This window comes from Lagopus muta, chromosome 4 (assembly GCF_023343835.1).
Source record: "Lagopus muta isolate bLagMut1 chromosome 4, bLagMut1 primary, whole genome shotgun sequence".
Taxonomy (NCBI): Eukaryota; Metazoa; Chordata; class Aves; order Galliformes; family Phasianidae; genus Lagopus; species Lagopus muta.
In genome coordinates this window covers 69,204,294-69,225,830 of record NC_064436.1, presented here as the reverse complement: position 1 = coordinate 69,225,830, position 21,537 = coordinate 69,204,294, and the positions used below count along the sequence as shown (strand labels likewise).

Below are 21,537 nucleotides of genomic sequence, written 5' to 3'. Positions count from 1 at the left end.
TATTAAAAAAACAGACTCCTTGAAGTTATTTTAAAGGCTCAGAAACAGAATCAAACAGTCCCAAACATCCCACCTTGTACACTGCCTGCAGATAAAATCTCTACTTACCTGTGGCCTCTCACAGTCTGTATATTGTTAAGGTATCCAGCTGTATGCCTTTGAAAGCAAATTCTCTGCTTGCAATTCAAAGGGAAGAGAGTAGAAATAAATAAGAAGTGCAGAAAAGAGATGTTGTCACATTGCTTCTGCCCCAACACAGCTCACTTCCAAAGCTCTTCTTTTTGTCCAAGAAAGGATTTCTGGTTGCTTACAAACTTTTGTATATCCACACTTAACCTTGATGCCTGACCTACAGGTTTGGTAAAAGCCCATTGGAAAGGGATTTCTATTCTTTGAGCAAACTTCTGTGCTGCTGGTTTTCATTCTGCCACCTCTAAGCAACAGTAACTTCTCAACCACAGCACAAGAACTATGTTTCGTGCCTTTTGGACTTCAACAGTCTAACTAGAAGGGGAAGAAGAGAAGGAAATGCAGGTCAGGAGCTCACCCCGTTAAGAGGAATTCAGCAGAGGAAAACAACACAATAAAATCCCCTGTTTAATAAAAAGAAAAGAAGGGAAAAAAAAACCACTCTCGGTTTAACAGTAACAAATTTGGGAGTGCAGGAGACTTCTTAAAAACCTATCTAAAATACCAGCCCTTACGCTGGACCTCAGATGTGTTTATGCTGTGGAGCTGTTTCCAGTTATCTCAGCTTGGCAGTGGGGACTGCGTTCCCATGTCGGTCTGACAGCTGCAGCAGGAGGGCCAATGCCACGACTGCATCCCACAGCATCTGGCTCACACCACGGGAGGAAGAGGCACTAATCTGCAGTTGGGAATAAAGTTTTGGTGACAGAGCGAGCTTTCTATATGAATCTTGTCAGAGGGAAAAATAATGCTTAAATACACCCTGTTTTTCAGTGGATTTGGATTTATACACTATTGCAAAAATTACTGCGGAGATGAAGCAGCCTCGAGCTGCTTTGCAAAGTGTGCTTGCAAATACAAAGACGGAAGCCAGACACAGAAAGCAGCCACTGAGTTTGCAATGCTCCACCCTTCCCTGCTGCAAGTCCCCAAGTTCCTCTGCTGCACCCAATGCTGCTGCCTGGATGTGTTTGTGAAGGATCCTGTTGGCTGGCTCTGCGCCCAGCACAGCTCCAACACCATCTGTGTGCAGTGAGATCTGCAAGCAGACCAACTATTCACAGGGAGTTTCAACATGGAAAAAGTTAAAACTTCAGCACACGACAGCTCAGCCACTTTCCCAGACACTGGAAGTCCAGGATAAGTGAGCTTACAGCATACAGCCACCTGAATGGCTGCCAAAAAACTTACGTAAATGGAATAAAAGTTGTTTTCCTGAAGAGCTTACAATCATAAAATGGCCTGGGTTGAAAAGGACCACAATGATCATCTGGTTTCAACCCCCCTGCTGTGTGCAGTTTCACCAACCAGCAGACCAGGCTGCCCAGAGCCACATCCAGCCTGGCCTTGAATGCCTGCAGGGATGAGGCATCCACAGCCTCCTTGGGCAAATGTGGGTAGCAAGCAGGAATCAAAGATAATGAGAAGAATAAAGCAGCTAAATACAAATTAGAAAGCTTTTTTTAGGCCGCAAAATAGCTGGCAGATGGAAGTGGCCAAAACCTTCTGTCTTGAATCATCTCTGACCAGACAAAGCACAGGACAAAGCAAGAGAGGGCTGACAGCTACAGCTCTAAAAGTGGAGAAAGAGCTCGGTCCCCCTCCCCAGAAGTCATACAGGAGGAATCATTTAAAATACTGATCAATCTGTATCAGAAAAGATGTGTCCATGAGCTGCAGCCTGATCTGGGTTTCTTTCTTCAAGAGAGGGTAACCACAATGGAAGGTTTCCTTCCAATGGATTAGATGGAGCCTGTGTGACCGCTGAGCAAAGGACAGCCTCGTTATGTGGTACTGATAGCCACATCCTCAAGGAGAGATGAAGCCAGAATTCATGAGCTGGACTGCTTCATGCATCAAGGTTTTATTTTTTAAGAGCCTCTGTTATGACTTTGCATTAAAGACATCTTAATGTGGAAAGAAATCACTGCTGGGGAGGGGAAAATGAGCAATGTAGATCCAGGTAGATATATGTAGAGGGAACGGCCTTAAGTTGTACCAGGGGAGGCTCAGGTTGGATAGTAAGAAGAATTTCTTCTCTGAAAGAGTGGTCAGGCACTGGCACAGGCATCCCAGGGAGGTGGTGGGTCACTGTCCCTGGAGGTGGCCAAGAACCATGGAGATTGGCACTGAGAGATGTGGTTATGGGCATGGTGGGGTGGGACTTGGTGATGATACAGCTCCAAGTAGAGAAACCAGGTTGGAACCTGTCTTATTTGCACTGTTTCAAGAAATAACTATGCATGACACCCATTGTTATAGAAAAACAGGAAAAAAATAATAATAATCCAAACCCAATCTTCCCAGAAATTAGTTCCTAGTGGCCTCATTATACCAGGATGCCACAGTGCCACGCTGCCCTGACCCCAACTCTCTGTGCTGTGAGTGAGATTTGCCAGTATGGTAAAAACATCTTAATGTGAAGTCAGGAAAGACAGCAATATTCCAAGAATGGATTGTTTTCAACACGAGCAAAGCAGACTTGCAGAGCCAGCTGAGGTTTGTTAGGGGAGCACTGGTGGCTCTGCTGTCATGTCAGACAGCCAAACAAACCTTCTGCTTTTGTCAACCCACTTATTATGGGATGGATTTTCCCCCAGTGGATAGTTCTGTCTACTGTGTTTGAGTGTTGTGGCTTCTTGTGTTCTATTCCCAGTGCACTTTTCTCCTCTTCATTCACTCCATGTACTGTTCTTTGGCTCTTTAAATGAGCTTTCACGTTAAGGAAATACATCCAGCTCTTCTGGTAGTCATAAAATCTTCCCAGCAATGGCCCACATCGCTCATTTGCTGAAACATATTTCAACCCAATGCTTCCCATTTACATTCAGCAGTGGCCCACTGTACTTTCAGGAAGAGCTGCTCAGCACAGAAGCACAGCACCTGCAAGCAGTCGGCACATCACCACCCTGGATCTCACCCAGGAGGAATTATTGCTAATCTAATGCAGACTTTGCTTCCACATAAAATTAATTCTACATTTTTTTTTTTTATATGATGCTTTCCAGTCCTGAAACTTGAAAGAAAGAGGAAAAAAAAAAATCATCTATCTTTAAAGGTGAGAGAATCATAGAATGCCCCATACATATCTTATCCATACATCTTGCTCTCACATCCAAAAGAAAACTCTTCCTACAAAATCCTTTTGGTATTGTTAAAATCTGAATCTCAGCGTATGCACCTCTGCTCCCCTATAACTTGATTTATTTATGTAGCTGATGTTTTGGGAAAGCCACGTGGCCAGACTTCCAATGCTTCATGAACATATTATGATAAGCTTCAGAAACAGAGATGTGTGAGTTACTTCTTCAACACAGCTAAATCATCCATATGAGACTGTGACGAGAAAACAAAACGAAAGAATATTAATAGGGTGGCCTGCATTAAAATGGTACCTTTCCTGATTTCAAAGGAAGATAAAAATAGGGAAATAAAAATGTGGTGCAGACTGAGACAGCCTTGAAGGCTCCTCCCATCCTGGTACAGCTGAAAGAGGCTGTGATGGAGCGTCACGTTTCCAGTCGGAGCAGATGTCACTGAATCATCAAGGTTGGAAAAGACCCCAGAGATCTCCAAGTCCAACCAGCAGCCCACATCAGTGAACACGACAGAGCACGATGCGACACGCAGAGAGGTCATGGTTCAATCCCAAGTACAGCTCGAGCTGTAGGTATCAACCCCAAGACTCCAATAGTTGGATAGAATGATAGCAACCCTGTGCAGCAACACAACATCTGGGGAAAATCAAGTGTGTGCAGTTCTCAGTGCTGCTGAAGCCTCCAGCCAAAAGCAGAGGTTGGAGTCCATCTGAGAAAGGTTGAATTGCCTTTGAGAAAAACCTCAAGTTTTAATGATTTAAGAACAAGGACAAGGAGGAATGGTTTTAAAGTGAGACAGGGGAGGTTTAGGTTGGATATTAGGAGGAAGTTTTTCACCCAGAGGGTGGTGAGGCACTGGAACAGGTTGCCCAAGGAGGCTGTGGATGCCCCATCCCTGCAGGCATTCAAGGCCAGGCTGGATGTGGCTCTGGGCAGCCTGGTCTGCTGGTTGGTGACCCTGCACACAGCAGGGGGTTGGAACTGGATGATCACTGTGGTCCTTTTCAACCCACGCCATTCTGTGATTCTAAGAAGCTGCTAAGGAAAATACTACTTAATGTGAAAGGGAACAACTTCGAAAAGGAGAAAAATGTCATCGGTCGATGCCAAAAATACAAAGGCAAGAACAGATAAAAAGGAAGCAGCTGTTTCGTGTTTTAAAGTATCATTTAACTGTACTGTTTCAAATCTTTCCATCCCCAGCAGAAGATGTCAGTTTGCCTGTTCTGGAAATCAGCATGTAATTGCATGTCTCCAAAAGTAATTACATTGAACGGCAAATTTCATCAGATTAACAAATTGATTTACGTTTCATTGTTCGGGTGGAAGCAAGCAAGGCTCTCACACAGCGAGCGGCTCCCAAGCACCTGCAGTTACATCTAAATAAAGGCAAGGGACATCATTAGCAAACAACTCTGGCATTCCAGGGCTTTCAGAAGCAAAACTGAAAGAAGGCCTTACGAATGGAAGGATCCCAAAGAGCAGAGGGTGATTATATCTCATCACCGACGCCTATTCCTAATTAGAGGCATGGAAGGCACAGTGAGGACTTGGAAGGAAAGATCACCGGCCTCAGGAAGGCTTCAAACCTACCTAATTATTTTATAGGAGCAATCCCTACCTATCTGTACGGATTTTATTCTCATTGGCCAACAACAAAGGCTTCTTTTCCTTTACCCTATGGAGAGCTTTCATTCGATTAGCCCGTGGCTTTTGATTACAGAACAACATTTATTTACAGAAAGGCTGGAAAGATCCACGGGCCACATCCATCCTCAGGGATATTTACGCCCTGTATCAAATGTTTCCTCCAGAGACACATCAGGGTATTAGAGTCAGTTACAGACTCTGCTTTTTAACTCCAGAACACTATCTTTGCTCTGCCTTGTTACCAGCGTTATCAAAGCCTTTTAGTTAGGCTGTAAACCTCAAAGAGGGAACCCTAGAGAGCATCATGAGCAGTATGCATGTCACCTTAGAGAAGTGGAAGGCCTCTACTAAAAGGAAGCATGGGATGCAGCATTCCTGGGGTCCCATGTTCCTCATCTGGCAGGAGCTGAGTTACCCCAACGCTGTTTTTGGCTGCGCTGATGCTTCATCCATCACTCTGCAAGGTAACACAACGCTTTCCGACACACATTAAGCACTGAATGGCAAGTCAAATTGAGGCTTAATTGAAAGTGGTATTATGATTCACACTAATGGCAACCACCTGTTTTATGGGCAACGCCGCCAATACAAATAGCAGGATGGGGAATCGGGTATCAGAAGAAGAAATTTAATCTAAATCTGCTTTAATGAAGATTTCCTTTGAAAAAGAAGAGCGTGGAAGAATTTAGTATTTGCATTCTGCTAGACACATGAACCGTGAGGCATTAAACTAATGATGATAGAGATGAGAGTAAGAGCTTCGTCTGAAGGTTGCAAAGGCTTTTTGGGAATATAATTCATGGCACTTTATAAAACACTGGCTATTCTTTCCTACTTGGAGAGCCTTGTTCAGCATAAGGGGAAATGAGCCTGCTTCATCCAGCCAGAGAGCCATTCCTTACAAGAACCTCAGTCTACTTTATAACTCCTCTCTGCTCTGAAATACAGCTGACAACAGCAGCATATGGCTCCATGTGAACTTTGCCTACATAATAACACAGGAAATATCCTCTGGCTTAAGAAAAAGACACATTTACTCGTAATTGCCAGCTCTGCAATGCCAAACAGACACACAGGGAATCTGCTTCCTTATGCTCCTATACACGTCTTCAGAGAATGCATGTAAACCAGTAGGAACTGATTTAGAGGTCAAAGGAGGCCATTAGCAAAAATAATACAACCCCACAGCAAGCTGTTCAGCTGCAATGAGAGGCAGAGCAGAAATCCTCTGATGTGCAGGAATAAACGGAGTGTAGTTGGTTCCCTCAGAGCAACAGCTAAGGGAAGAAGGAGTTGGATTTGAGGATCCTTGTGGGTCCCTTCCAGCTTGGGATATTCTATGATGCTAAGAGAAGGTTGCAGATGCAGTAGTCACTGGTCCAAAACACTAAGCTTCATTCTGAGTGCAAACACATTTTCATATCAATGTGAAACCTTACTCTGCTCTATCTGGAGCACCAAGATGTGCACCTTGCTTCAGAAGTTGGACGCAGCCAACCTGGTAACGTTATGCCAACAGTAATTTAGCAAAAGCAATGCGAAGAGCTGACAGGAGAGCACCAAACAAAGGTCCGAGGCTGGTGGTGATGGATTGATGGTTGGACTTGATGATCTTAGTGGTCTTTTCCAACCGTAATGATTCTATGAGTCATAGATCATTCAATAACAGCACGTCACTGCATGGAGAAGCTTACATCTTGGGACTCCATGGGGGCTCTGCACACACAGCAGCAGGGAAGCATGCGGACACATAAGTCTACACGTGCAGGTTGGTGACAGTCATCTGGCCTATCACCAAAAGCAAGCTCTGCAAATAAAAGGCTGATTTAATTACAGCAGATTTCAGGCTGTCCTCAATTTTCGGCTGGCTCTGCCATTTGTTACAATTCCTGTGCTTGAACTTCTGGCAGTTCCGTGTAAAGCAGCCATCAATTTAACAGAGATGAATTGTTTCCACCTTTCGGTTCACCATTCACAATTTCAGGAGATGAACTATGCAGCAGTTCAACATTTTGAGTGGGTTCGCAAACATTTTCCTATCACTGTAAACAGCCTGTTTGAAATATCCCGAATAATTATGACAACACATTATGTGACTGAGTTAAGCTATCCACACTCCATTAACTTTCAGCATAGAAGGGAATAAAGCTTTAGGAGAGACTATATAGACCCTCAGCTGTGAAATAAATCAGCTGGAGGAACCCTGAAAGAAGCTTCAACAGCCCATGCTGAAGTTTGCGAAATTAAAGAAATGTAGGCAGCAGAGGCAATTTTAGCTATTTTTCCAGCACAGCCTTTATTAAATCATGCTAGAAGGCAGCAATTTCAGTGACTTGAAAGTTTCCTCATATCTTGCAGAGGCCCCAAACAGTGGGTGATGTTTAATGCCATGGCAGCACTCCTCCAAGCATCGCACGCGGTGACGCTGCGTCGGCACGGTGACACTTTCCCGAAGCCCAACACGATGATGAATTGCAGAGCAATGAGATTTTGCTTATTTTGTATGCAAAAGGCTGTAAAATTCCTTCACCTCTTTTTGTCCCTTGAAACATTTGGCTTATAATTAACATTTAAGCACGTTCAAATTAAAATACTTCAACCAACACGAGAGAAAGAGAGGAGGCAATCGCCAGTTAATGACACAATTACAAACTGGTTGTTTTTTTCTTAATCAGCTCCTAAGCTTCCTACACGCACTCAGCAAGCAGCAATCTATGTAAAAAGCTTTACAGAGGGTGGATCTGAACTGTGGGAGAGCAAAGCCTGAAATCACATGGGACAGAATGAGAATGACAGCAGTAAGTTGGGTAAGAAACAAGGCGGAACCGCAAGTTGTGTTGGACACGGTTAATGGGCACGGTGTGATGGGTTAATGGTGGGACTGGATGATCTTCATGGTCACTTCCAACCTTGATGATTCTAAGTTCATATTTAGTGAGTTGAAGAAAGCTCCAATAGGACTGAGCTGTAATGGCACAGAGCTCAGAGCCACTGGAGGGGTGGAAGTTAGCTCCGTTAGCAACTAATTTTGACCCATTACACTCTGGAGAGATCAACTTCTGCGACACGTCCCATGTAAATAAACACACTGCCAGCAGGAATACAAGCATCAAAGAGCTTCCAGCTCTCGCCACGAGCTACTTCTCAGATCTAGAACTTCAGTTTCACATCCCAGAGAGCTGAGAGAATGCCACCTGAAATGAAAACCCATGAAGTTGCTCTCAAGTTACCGCAGCAAATTTCCTTGCTCCTTATTGCAACATTCTACATCTTTTAAAGACATACATTTTGAGTGAATAACAAAACATGCAACGTAGATTAAGAACATACATAAAATAGGCAGGGAGGGAAGAGATGCACTGCTTCAACTGGCAGGTAAGGAACCCTTCAGGCAGTGCTTTCCAAGCAAAAGAGAGAAGGGTGAACAGCTGAGGTCTGCACGATGCTTCTGAAGACGACATGGCTGTGTTGGACTGCATGCAGGAGCAGAAAGAGCTGCAAAGCAGAGAGGGGAAATACAGAGACGTTTCTGACAAGTCCTTACCTGAGTTTTTAGGGAAGCTTGGCAAGCTAAGACTTTAAAGGAGCTCCGTAATGTTGCTTTCATAAGCAGGAACTACTCTGACAAAGTTAGTAGGAAGCAGATTGCTGAGTTTTGAAGGCTCTCTGCATTTTGCAGCTTTTGCTTCTTTTACAAAATAATCATCTCGAGTCAGAAGGCAGGGAGGGCGAGACATCCCAAACCAATGTAGTTAACAAAAATCCAAACTGAAGTGGTTTTGAAGAGAGGTGGAGCAAGGAGGGGAAAAAAAAAAGCCAGAATTTGGTGCTGGCAGGGACACAGCTATCTCTGACACAAAGAGCATTTATACCCAAGTCCTCACTCAGCAAGGCAGCAAGAGAGGAAAGGAGAGACAGACCTCAATCACGAGCAGCTGGATATACTTTACTGCCCAGGGACAGACCCAAAAAAATGTGTGTGCTGCAAGGTGATGTGCACACAAGGAGGGAATATTTCCCTGCATTTCCCAACAGCAGTCTGGCAGCATCACACTGCTTATATTAAAAACAGTCTCGCTTCCAAAGGTAAATTGAAACACGTTCTCTAGCTCCAAAAAGCTGAAGAGTGCAACTGCAACGGGCTGAATTGTAGGTGGCAGTCTCTGAGATAAGGAAACCAGTTTGCATCCTGGCCATCTGCAACATGTAGCTTTAATTAACAAGTCTTCTTGACCTGGAGGACCAAATCCAAGCTGCAGAGGAAATATTTAGAAAAAGAACTAGTAGAAGGAATAGAGGAAAGGGCTAGATAAAAGCCCTGAAGAAGCAGTGAGGAAAGCAGAGTGGTCACCAGGTGAGCAGTCATCCTGGGGCTCTATCTTAAATCCTGCACTGAACCCCAATCAAGGATCAATTGAGAGGAAGTCTTCATTCCAGAAATCCGTATCTTGAGTTATCTTCTATTTCACCTGATTGAAGATGAACTTGTACAGTAAGCTCACACTTTGTGAAAAAAAAATAAAGCAAATAGGACAGAGGCATAGAAAGGACAGGTAGGAACACAGATTGCAATTAAGGGCAATTGAGGGCAGCTCAATCCACTGTGGAAGATTGCACAAGACCTGAAAGGACACTACAAGCCCTGCAGATAAATCATATATATAGTTCTTACTATATTTTCCCTAGTTTTTTCTCCATATGAAGCTGTAACTTTCCATAATACCATCTCCTACTCAGCAGCTGCTCTTACCAAGATGGGGAGGATGGAAAAGAACTATTGGAGTGAAGGAGCACTGCTGGCTGGTGTGAGAGGTGTGGTAACAAACTGTAGAGTGTCTTAGCAGCCAGTGCAATAAAGCTTTTGTGTGGCATCAGATATATGAGCACTGTTATATCAGATGGAGAATGGACCAAAGGTACAGCATGACACCAGACAAAAGCAGGTCTACATGGCTGTAGGCTCTGCATGAAGATGGGACGACCCTCCTAAGTGCAGACACCAACAGGTATCCAGAGAAAGAAGTCAGAAAAACAGCAGTTTGGGGAACCAGATTTCTTAGCTATGAACTGAAGAGCATATGCTAAGAGTAATTGTAAGGACCATATATTCCTGGATGTGCTGTTACTGCCAGACTTCTTTGCAAAAAATGTCTCTCTGCCAATAAGAGCTGACAATATTTTGGACTTTATTTTGGCAAGTAACAAGGACATTAAGGAGAGCTGGTGATATAATATTACCTTGGACTGAATGCACACACATGCACTCAGATTAAATTAAGGATAAAAGAAGGTAGGTGGGGTAAAAGAATCAAAGTTCACTCTTTTTAACAGTGAGAAATTAAGTCAGACACTAAAATCAAGTGGACCAAGGAGACAAGGAAGGGGAAAGCAGCCATCTAACCATTTCTATCAGGTCAAACATACAAAACTATTTGAAAACTAACTGAGAACTGACCTCTAAGAGGACATTAAGAACAATTAAAGAATCCACAAACTACAGAGTGGATGGGATTCATTAGCAATGTCTTAGAAGCTGTGAGTGGTACAGAAATAAAACAGGAACTGCTGAATGTCAAGCTGTGCTAGACCTCAGCAACTCACAAACAAAATGGGGAGAGATGCTTCAGTCGTGTAAGAAAAGGAAAATATAAAGGGAAGGAGGAGAGGGTATGCTATAAGGATAGGCAGGAGGCTAAAATCAATCAGCTACAATCTTACAATTGAATTAGAGCATTCATTAAGGACAAGGACACCGAACATGGGCGGCAAGGCCAAGCACCTAACGGGAATGAGCTTATAAGCAGAGAATGAGATGGATACAAAACACAAATGTTTTCCTATGGTCAAAGTCAGTGAAAGCAGACAGCACTCATCCCTGCACTCCAAAAGGAATGGTAACAAGGTGGTCAGAGCCATCTACAGCCAAGCATGGTGCTACAGAAAACGTAAGGTGTGTTCAGAGGAGGAGAGAGAATCCTGATATCCCATTCCCACAGCATGTAAGGTTGTTTGAAAGCAATAACTGAAGAACAAAAACTGGAACATGTCAAGAGTTGGCAGTGGTGAACTGTGTTCTGCTGACCCAATGCCTTCTGCCTGTAAAAACACTGTATAGACCTACGAAGTGCAGCTCAAAGAATGCAAGTTACATAGAATCAGAGAATCATTAATTGGAAAAGACCACTGAGATCACAATGTCCAACCCCAACCCATCCACCATGACTACAGCCCTCACTGCCACATCCCCATGGTTTTGGAACACCCAGAGGGACAGTGACCCCACCACCCCCCCATGGGCAGCTGTGCCACTGCCTGACCACTCTTTCAGAGAATAAATGCTTCCCAATATCCATCTTGAATCTCCCCTGGCACAGCTTAAAGCCATCACCTAATTTCATTATGGCTTTCAGTATGAGGCTGCACTGGAAATTCCTGGGTAAGATTAAGATGGTGGGCAGAAATTAGTTCAAGGATTGAGTTGGACAGGCTTTGAACAATATATTTATTAACGGCAGACCCCTGACAAAGTGTGTTAAGAATGTCCTGCTGATGAAGTTGAAGGGGATTGTCAGTAAATAGGAAAGAATAATACTGAAGAAAATCTAGATGATCTTCAGGACTGGCAATGTTATGCAGTAACAGCAGCAGGATAACGTTTTATGATGCTATTAGGGATGGAGAAGAATGTTTGCCATCCAGTCAGGGAGCTCATCAGTTGGAAATAAAGGATGTGAAGGAGCTGAGTATATTAGGCCATGTTAAAACGAATAAGGACTATTAACCACTGGAGGCATGAGAAGGAAGAACACAAGTTACTGCCATAAAAGGACCTAGAAAAGTCCATTAAAGACACAGAAGTGTCGCTGCACAAAGAAATGGTGAGAGCTGAGCCACATAACATTGAATGAGGCTGACCAAAACTGTAAGCACAGGTAGGGTAGAGACCAGACTGATCACAGTGAAGCTTAAGGAACAGGAACAGCACTGTTCTTAAAGACCTACAAGTGCTCACACACAGCTCTGCGTTCAGACATAGCAAAATAAAGAATTCATTGTAAGCTACAGTCCAGCAGTCATTATGGAAGGCCAACAGTCAACATCTGTATCAGTCAACTTGTAAGTTGGAAAATAAATCATGTATTTCTTCCTGACACCTGCAATTACCAATGTGATAAAAGAGAAGCTTGAAAACTTACATCAGCCATAGAGCAAGTGTCCAGCTTTGTACACAGGACTGTCCTGAGAGCAATTCTAATCCATAATGGAAACAAACAGCTTTACTATTTGCTGCTTCTGCAGCCAGTGACAAACTTGCAGCTCTCCAAACTCATTCACATCTAAAACTCAGGGCTTTATCAATCTATAAAGCAGAAACTAGATAATATTTATCAATACTGTAAGCAATATTGGAAGGAACCAAACTGCAATCCAAAGTCAGGGGATCAAATTTACCGTTTTCTAAATAACACCACAGTCTCCAAAGCGTTTAAACACTGCTATCTTTACAAGAAGGTGATGTGGACCTTTCACAAGTATTCTTAATATTTTCAAAAAATTACAGAACAAAAAACTTGAAAAATATCAGCACAGCTTAATGCCATCTTCTCAAGTGAACCTCACCTCTTTACACAGCATGGTAACATGTGTTATCTTTGTTGGAAGCGATGCCAATGGTGACTTTGTGCAACAACTGATGCCAATGATGAGTTTGTGCAATAACTGTGTCTAAAATACCATGCAAATCCACGTGAAGTTTCCAGCTTTCACTTAGTAACTGGTTTCACTGGCTGAATAAGGGTGGAGAAGGATGATTTTGATCCTCTACAATTTGACCGAGTTTCTTTAAAAAGGCATTAATCAAACACATAGAGCCTTGTTTCATAGAATCATAGAATCATAGAATCACCAAGGTTGGAAAAGACCTAAAAGATCATCCAGTCCAACCATTCACTTATTACCAATAGCTCCCACTAAACCATGTCCCTCAACACAACATCCAGTCTTTCCTTGAACACCCCCAGGGTCGGTGATTCCACCACCTCCCTGGGCATCCATTCCAGTGCCTGACCACCCTTTCTGAAAAGTAATACTTCCTCATGTCCAGCCTGAATCTCCCCTGGCGTAGCTTGAAACCATTCCCCCTGGTCCTATCACTAATGACACGAGAGAAGAGGCCGACCCCCAGCTCACTACAACCTCCCTTCAGGTAGTTATAGAGAGCAATGAGGTCTCCCCTGAGCCTCCTCTTCTCCAGGCTGAACATTCCCAGCTCCTTCAGCCTCTCCTCATATGGCCTGTGTTCCAGACCCCTCACCAGCTTTGTTGCCCTTCTTTGAACACGTTCCAGGGCCTCAATATCTTTCCTGCAGTGAGGGGCCCAAAACTGGACACAGTACTCGAGGTGCGGCCTGACGAGTGCTGAATATAGGGGAAAATTTGTGATCTCTGTTCCAGACCCAGCAATAGCTTTGTCCTTCACAGGGACCCCCTATCACTCTGAGCACACTGTGCTGATACCTGAATTAGCCCAGAGCAAGCAGGTGCCCGAGGCTGCCCTGAATTATTAGCTGCAGCAGCAGTTGTAGAGTGCCTGTGACTGCACTCTGTGATCTACGAGCATTTTCATGATCCACTGAGCTTCATCCACTGCTTGTGCAGCATTAGCATTATCACCACAGACAGCCTGACACCTAAGGCAATGTGTGTTAACTGACTGCACTGCATTAAGGGGAAGAATGAGCATCACCTTCTTCTGCAGGTACCACCGGTCTTTGGCAGCACGAGGAGAAAGAGGGATGGCCCTCCAGCAGAGCCTTTAAAGAACATGATGTTAAAAAGAGACACTAAGAACATTTCCTCTGTTTTCTCATTCCAGGCTTGGTTTTGTGGCTATGACTCTTTGTTTGCTTTCCTCAGAATCCATATCCGCACCTTTAAAGTCAAAGCCCTTAATAGAGCATAGCTCAGTAAATAAACGAGCATCCCACTCGATTTCACAGCCCATTTTCAGACCCATTGGGCTGAGGTAATAGCAGACAACACAACCCTTGTGCTCTTAATCAGGAACAGTAGAAGTCTGCTGCAGGATTACACTGAGAGCTGCTTCGGCTTGGACAGCATGCAGCACAGCTGAATTGCCACATTGCTCATGAGAAAGGGAAAGTACATAGGAATAATTGCACACAGGCAAAGAGCTCCTACCTGTATTTTTATTGGCCAGGTGAAGTTGCTGACGTAGACAAAGAAGGTGATGTTTGGATTGTTGCGGAAATCAAACTTCTCGTTGGAGAAGCTGTCCTTGTATTCCTTTATATTTGTTCTTGAAACAACAGGAATCTCCTCCCCAGCCTGCGTGCCAGCTGTTTTCAGATGTTAAGAAGTAACAAAAAAAACCATGTTTCAGTGCATGTTTCAAATGACACATAAAAAGGGCCAATCACCCAGAATCCTAATGCTCTAAAATTCACTATTCATCTAAACACGACCACCTTAAGCTGCTCTGTGCTATCAAAACCACTGTATGCCAGAATATTGCATTACTAAAAATTAAATTAGCTCTCCTCTGCTGTTCCCAAAACACACTATTAAGATGGAAAAATATACCTCTTTTTAACATTTTACTCCTGCCCCGAAGGCACAGCATTAAAGAACGTCACACAGCGAGTTCACAGGTTAAAGCAGATGTTTCCAAGACAAAATTTGCACGTGTCAAAAACTGGTAACTGAAGCAAGCTACCAAACAACTTAGATCACTTCCAATTTTACCTGCAAAGCTTGTTGCCCAAGTAATATTGAGGTTGAAGTTTTTCGATGCGTTGATAAACATATCCAGGTCTCTGTTTTGCTAGAGGAGAAAAAAAAAAACAACCAACAAAATACAGATCAACAGAAATACCCACAGTTTTTAAGAGGAGCAATTTCGCTGCACTGTTTCCTAGCAAACCCTCACTGAAAAATAATCTTGGAGTTTGTTATTTATACGAAGCAAACACATCAAGTGTCATCACATTAAGCAAACGACAGCCTGCAGAACTACTTCCATTTTCTGAAAGCAGTACTTTCCTCCCCAAGGAGAACGTAATAAAGAACAAAACAAGTCATGTGCATGAAACGAAACAAGAAGAATAGAGATACGAGGTATGGGCTGAGCAACAAGCAGAGCTAGAATTGCTCAGCAGTTGTTTAAACAACCGTAACAAACCGACTGTGGCTCGTATGAAATTTTCCCATGACTATTTCAAATTTCATGGCCAAGCACAGCTCTCGTGCAACTTTGTGGAACTGGGCACACTGAGGAGACTACAGCTGGAGACTCCCAGTACTGCAACAGTATATACATATTTTTTCTATGGCCATGGAAAACAAACACACAGCCAAAGGATGATATTTGGTGATAGGAAGAGGGTAAATGACTTTAAACTGTAAGAGGGTAGATTTAGACTAGGTATTAGGAAGAAATTCTTCACTGTGAAGGTGGTGATACACTGGAACAGGTTGCCCAGAGAGCTTGTGGATGCTTCCTCCCTGTATGCATTCAAGACCAGGCTGTGGATGGGGCTGTGAGCAACCTGGTCTAGAGGGAGGTGTTCCTGCCTACAGCAGAGGGCTTGGAACGAGATGATCTTAAAGATCCCTTCCAGTCCCCATTCTGTGACTCCATATTTCACGAGAAAGTAGAAAGTTTACCTCTTCAGGTGTTGCTACAAAGTTGATTGCTGTGTAATAGCGATCGTCCTCTTGAGAAAGGCTAAAGGTGAACTGGTAGTCAATGAGAAGAGTATCTGTAAGGAATGCATACAGCAAGTTACTGCAGGTCTTGGAACAGAACAAACTTCCACAAAGAAAAGCCTAATATTACTAAGGCACATCCAGCACAAGAGAACACCTAGGAGTCACTATGCTGATATGAACGAGTCCAACCACTGTGATTTCACACAAAAGGGACAAACTTTTGTTATTATTTTCCTCTTAATGCCTCTTAGGACCCTCTGTTGGGTAGACATGAGCTAGGCAACCCTCCAATGTCTATGTTCAACTTTGACAAAGCACTAAATAGAAATTTCCATGCAAGAAGAGAACCTGGTGGGACTGAAACTGACCAGCACAGAGAGTTGCTCTGGTGAGAGTCGTGCATTTCTGACTTTTCTTTTTGCTCACTTTACCAGCTTGGTGCTAATTGCATCAGCGTGGTGAGTTACCCTTGCAAAGTGACTGTCACGAGCTGCTGTCGCATCCTTGCTTTGCAACACAAATGGAATTTAAATTTGTTAAATATGGCACGTTGGCAACTTCTGTGTCTCACAAAAACACTGCTCGAGATCGTACCTTTATGTAATTTAAAATGATATCTCTCCTTGCCTGCCAATGTGCTGATCATTAATATTTGCAAATAGAAGCTGGAGAGTTTCCCTTAGGCAATCTGAACCTTGGCAAAGTACCTTGGAGCTGCACAGGAATCCAACTGTTCATTTCAGAGGAAATGTGGGGATTTGGAAGCTTTACTCACTCTAACATGGAATAAAATAAATAAAAAACAGTGTGTTCCACTAACAAAAAATCTGCAGACCTGCTCTGATGTTGACTTGTTAGGTATATATTTCCAAGTATTTTCCAGAAAACCACCATTCATCTGAATGCCACGTGAGAAATTTTCAAAGATTTGCTGTGAAAGTCCAATAGAGGCATCAAGAAGAGCGCATTGATTTTCTTCAGTGAAAGCAGGAGTTCTAAAAGAGCATTTTCTAGCCTCAGCCTTAATCTCTGGGACTGTAAGCTGATCTGTGGCGAGTGAGTTTTAAACAGGATATTTTAAATGTCAAACACTTGTTATCTACAAACACAATCCCAACTGTACTCACAGTAACACGTTCCTTTAAGTGGATTTCCCTGATAGCGGTTTTCTACTTCGCACCTAAAGAAAACAAATGTTTTGAAGGTTATTTATTTTTTTTTCCCCAGTTCTATTTATACCCAGATGCTGAAGATCAGAAAACACATCTGTTCCAATAACACCATGCAATTAAAAGTAAAACATACATCTGAGCTGTACTGAGCTGCTGAAGAAATTACCCAAATCTGCCAGATCCCTGCAAAACAAACTAGAACGGAATTAAACTAAAATACAAAATTAAGGAAACTAACTTTGTGTTCACTTGGAATGTGTTTAACAGCTCTTTGCAATGGATGGACCTGTATTACTGTAGTCAAAATCTGAAGTTTCCATTTGCATTTATGTCTGTTTCAGGATCCAGTCCTCCACATGTTTGCTAATGTAGTGCTTTAAAAATAAACCCGCCAATGAAATTATTTGAGATGAAATTACTTCCACTAACGTTACACTAAAAGCATTTCTGTTGCGCTGCAGAGAAACCTCCAGCAAATTCGTTGCTCTGAAACAGCTCCATTAAAATGCCCCAGTGTCGAAGTCTTATTTCAGACATATTTATATTCCCCCAGAAGAGAAAGTGAAAATCAACCCAATTAGAAAGATCAAGCTAAGGATGAAGCAAAACGGTGTGCACATCCTATGGGGTGGAGGCATTATTTTTCCTCCCATCCATTCTGCACAACATCCCCAATGGAAACGTTAAAATGGAAATCTCCAGGCAATTGTTTTGTTCCTGCTTTTCCCCAGGGGAAGCACAGCTGGCTGCACAGCCAATGGATTTAGTCAACTATCAGCAGGAAGAGATGGGCACAGACATCATAAATACAGTCATTAAAGCACGTGGGGGCTCTGTGCAAGCATGAGCATGGCCCTTTTGAACAACAAAGTGAAAGGAACTCACAGTTGACACTCATCTCCTTTGATTCCCTTGGTGGTGCAGAAACACTTCCCTGTGTTGGTGTTGCAGATGGAGGCATGGCCGTTGCACTTGCAAGCTGGTGGGAAAAGGGTGCAAGGTTGAACAAAGCAAAACACATTCCATAAGCAATTAGATCCAAATGGTGATAAGTCAACAACGTGTACACAAAAACTCTTTGGGTGCTCTCTGGTTTCTCAGGGCTGTTAAAAATAGAACCAGATGACGGAATGGTTCCAGGGACGAGGTTTTGTGTGAAATCACAATCCGAATGCTTCTCTTCAGCCTCCAAAATCTATTTCACTTCCTGTCGTGTTGCCAGATAGCACAAGGGATATCATAACAGGTAGGAAAAAGGCAGAGTTTCAAATTATTTGGGGCTCGCGAACACATTTCATTTAAACTCAAAACCCAAGAGAAAACAGTGATCTCTATTCTCTGCTAGCAAAGCAAAGCTCCCGGTGCTTTCGGGGCTTCTGTAAGAAATAAATCTGCTGTTGAGAGAATTAAAGGAAGTGCATCTGCAGTGTGTGAGATCTTTGGTGCCTGTGCTTTGAGTACTTGGGGGGCCAAACCCCAATATAGTTTAAGATGGCTGTGGGTCCCCCAGCAGATGGTGGATATGCCTCCAACAAAACACTCATGCTGACACACTCTGAAAGCTTTGTTTGCATAGAAGTAGAGGAGATAGGAGCAAAAATGAAACAACAGAAGTTGTCATTAAAGTCAATTTCAATCGAAGTCAGAATAACGGATCTAAGAACTCCTCCCAGACCGTGGGTGCCTTTCAGAGTTTGTTCTGGTGATGGCCTGGAAGATGTGTGCACCTGGAGTTGTGAGAAGTGGGAAAAGGACATAAAGAAAAGATCCCTCATTTGTGCTCTCTGACCTTGCTGAAATTGCATGGTTTAAAGGATGGTGTCAAGGCACTTCAAGGCACGTGCCACAATGTACCAGCAGGTTCTCAGATGAAGTCCCCATCCCGAATATTCTTGCCCACCTTGGACCTTATTTTATGAATCCTTTTGATGCCTCCTTTGTATTGGCATGTAAGGGAAGCTCTATTGTATCACAGATGCTTAATTGTGCTTCTCATCTGCGGATGAGTGGTTTCCTAGCAGCACCACGGAACAAAATAGCAAGAGGCACAAAGGGCTATTGTGGAAGCAAGTGGACGAGTGAAGATCTGACAAAATCACTGTATTCCATGAAGCAAACACACTTCTCATTAGTGGCACTAGAAAAAATAATAATTCTTAATACTACTGAGTATGTCTTCTACTTCCTTCTGCCTTGCAATGCATAAGCTGAGTGAAATTTGTTCAATATTCAACAATAATGCATGTAAAAATGAGAAGTTCCAAGCTGTGTGTTGTTTAGATGCAGACAACAGCATGTTGAGCATTAACACTTGGTCCTTCCTCACTCATTAGTCACAAAATTATGGCTAGATTTAGCATCCCAACATGTCTATTTGGAACAACAGCCCTATTCACACATTTTCCTACGAGTCCCATTACTGGAGATCATTCAGTAAAGGACTGGAAGATGCACAGGGAAGGGAGATTTTCTCCTGACTTTTCAGGACATAAAGAGGTTGGAAACAAACTATTAACAAAACGCACTAGGAAACCTTGTTGGACTACAGAACCATAGGGGTTGGAAGGGACCTCTGGAAATCCCCCAGTCCAAACCCCCCTAAAGCAGTTCCCTCCAGCAGGTTGCATAGGAAAGCATCCAGGTGGGTTTGGGTATCTCTAAAAAAAGTGACTAAAACGCCTCTCTGGGCAGCTGGTGCCAGGGCTCTGCCACCATCAAAGGCAAGAAGTTCTTTCTCATGTTCAGATGGATTTTGTTCCTGTTTGTGCCCTCTTGTCCTTTCACTGGGCATCACCGAAAAGATCCTGGCCTTATTCACTTGACTTTTGCACTGCTCAGATCCCTCTCAGCCTTCTCTTCTCCAGGTGAACAGCCAAAGGCTCTCAATCCACCCCCATCAGGAGGTGCTCCAGTCTCCCACCAGCTCTGCAGCCACCTGCTGGACTCTCCCAGCAGTTCCCTGTCTGACTGGAGCTGGGAAGCCCAACACTGGGTGCAGTGCTCCAGATGTGTCCTCCCCAGTGCAAAGCAGAATGTTACAATTGTTGAAAATGGCTCTTGGATTGTGCAATCCTAACAATGAACCTGACCTGCCTTGCAGCAAGCCTCTTTCCACCTTCTTCACAATCCCTAAGTCTCTGACTCATCCAGAGATGGTCAACAGGATCACATCACCTCCTCCTGCCTTTGGGACTCTTCAGCACCCCTATGGCAACCACCATCTGACCGACCTTCCCATGACAAGTGCTTCTGTTCCCAAGCACCCAGATGGAACAGACACCACTGTGCCACCAGCAAACGCTTGGCAGATGCACGTGGAAGCAGCAATCTGATTGCTGGCACAACAGCACCTTCCCTTCTCTTGCAAATAACTTCCTTATCTACCGCCAGCATATTTTCATGGGAAACTTTAATCAGAAATTTCAAAAAAAATCCTGAATGCAGTGAAAGCACCTTGCAGCTATTTTTACATTTGATGTACTGCAATTCCTGCCCTTCCCGATTAACGTTGCTCTGCGTTGGGCACTTCCTAAAAGCAACTGCTGAGCAGTGATTTGCCTGCCGCTTCGTTATTATCTGCCCAGCTCTGCAAACACCAAAGCCTGTGATGATATGCAAACAATTCCTTCAGAGGTAACAGCAGTTTGCTAACAATTCTTAAACACAAGTGAGATAGCAAAGTTCATTTGCCCTGGTGGAACAGAGCAGCAGGAAAAGGCATCTGGTTCTGTTCACTCTTATTCCTCTTCCTCTGTTGCTTTTCACTCTGCACAGCCTTACATGTTTGAAAGGCTACTACTGACCCTATGGTGTCTCTCAGCCTCCTGATATCTCATCAGAATTGAAAATAGTCCCACCCATGTTTCACCAGTCCTGCATATTTGACATTTTGGGGATATTTATGACCCCTGGATTGAACTCCCACTAAGTGTTCAATGCCTGCTCATTGAGATGGTATTTCAACTCTTTGAAAAGGTTGATAACTGCAGGACAAGAGGAAATGGTTTGAAGTTGAAGGAGGGAAGATTGAGGTTGGATGTCAGGGGCAAGTTCTTGAGAGAGAGAGCAGTGAGGTGCTGGAACAGCTGCCCAGAGAGGCTGTGGATGCCCCATTCATCCCTGGAGGTGTTCAAGGCCAGGTTGGATGGGGCCCTGGGCAGCCTGGGCTGCTATGAAATGTGGAGGTTGGTGGCCCTGCATGTGGCAGGGGGTTGGAGCTTCGTGATCCTTGAGGCTCCTTCCAACCCTGGCTATGATTCTATGATTCTGTCAACGACTGTCTCCAGAACAGATGTGACCACGGGCTCTCAAATCACAGAATCATAGAAAGACCTGGGTTGAAAAGGACCATAACGATCATCTGGTTTTTGATATGATTGTATGATTGTATTAGTTCATGATTTTTTTTCTCCCAAATAGAGAAGCACACAGCACTGCACACCCACGCCCAAGAAGAGTGGGATCAGCACATCACTAATGGGAAGAGAAGGAGAGATGGCAGCTTAAATGAGAGAGAAAGCAGGAGTTTGCTCCCCTGTCCATCAGCTGATCCTCATGCGAGGCATTCCCCTCCAGAATTCTTCTCATGAAGCAAAACTTCCAAGTTAACAGCAATCATTCTGGCTGCATCAGATACAATGATTTCCTCTCGCTTTACCTCCTCTGTCCCACACAGGTCTTGCTGCCCACCCTCCTGC

At 43.6% G+C, this 21,537-nt stretch overlaps 1 protein-coding gene across 1 annotated transcript in view; it reads right to left on the bottom strand.

The window, feature by feature from the left end:
- Positions 1-6,771: 6,771 nt before the first annotated feature.
- Positions 6,772-21,537, bottom strand: part of ATRN (attractin) — an 89,062-nt gene continuing 74,296 nt past the window's right edge. Inside the window, exons 20-25 of the mRNA XM_048943615.1 lie at positions 17,726-17,819; positions 16,796-16,848; positions 15,624-15,718; positions 14,703-14,781; positions 14,139-14,296; positions 6,772-8,131 (exon numbers count right to left, since the gene is read on the bottom strand). Of these exons, the coding sequence (XP_048799572.1) occupies positions 8,102-8,131; positions 14,139-14,296; positions 14,703-14,781; positions 15,624-15,718; positions 16,796-16,848; positions 17,726-17,819 (509 nt within the window). The 3' untranslated portion in view covers positions 6,772-8,101. The remainder of the gene's footprint in view (positions 8,132-14,138; positions 14,297-14,702; positions 14,782-15,623; positions 15,719-16,795; positions 16,849-17,725; positions 17,820-21,537) is intronic.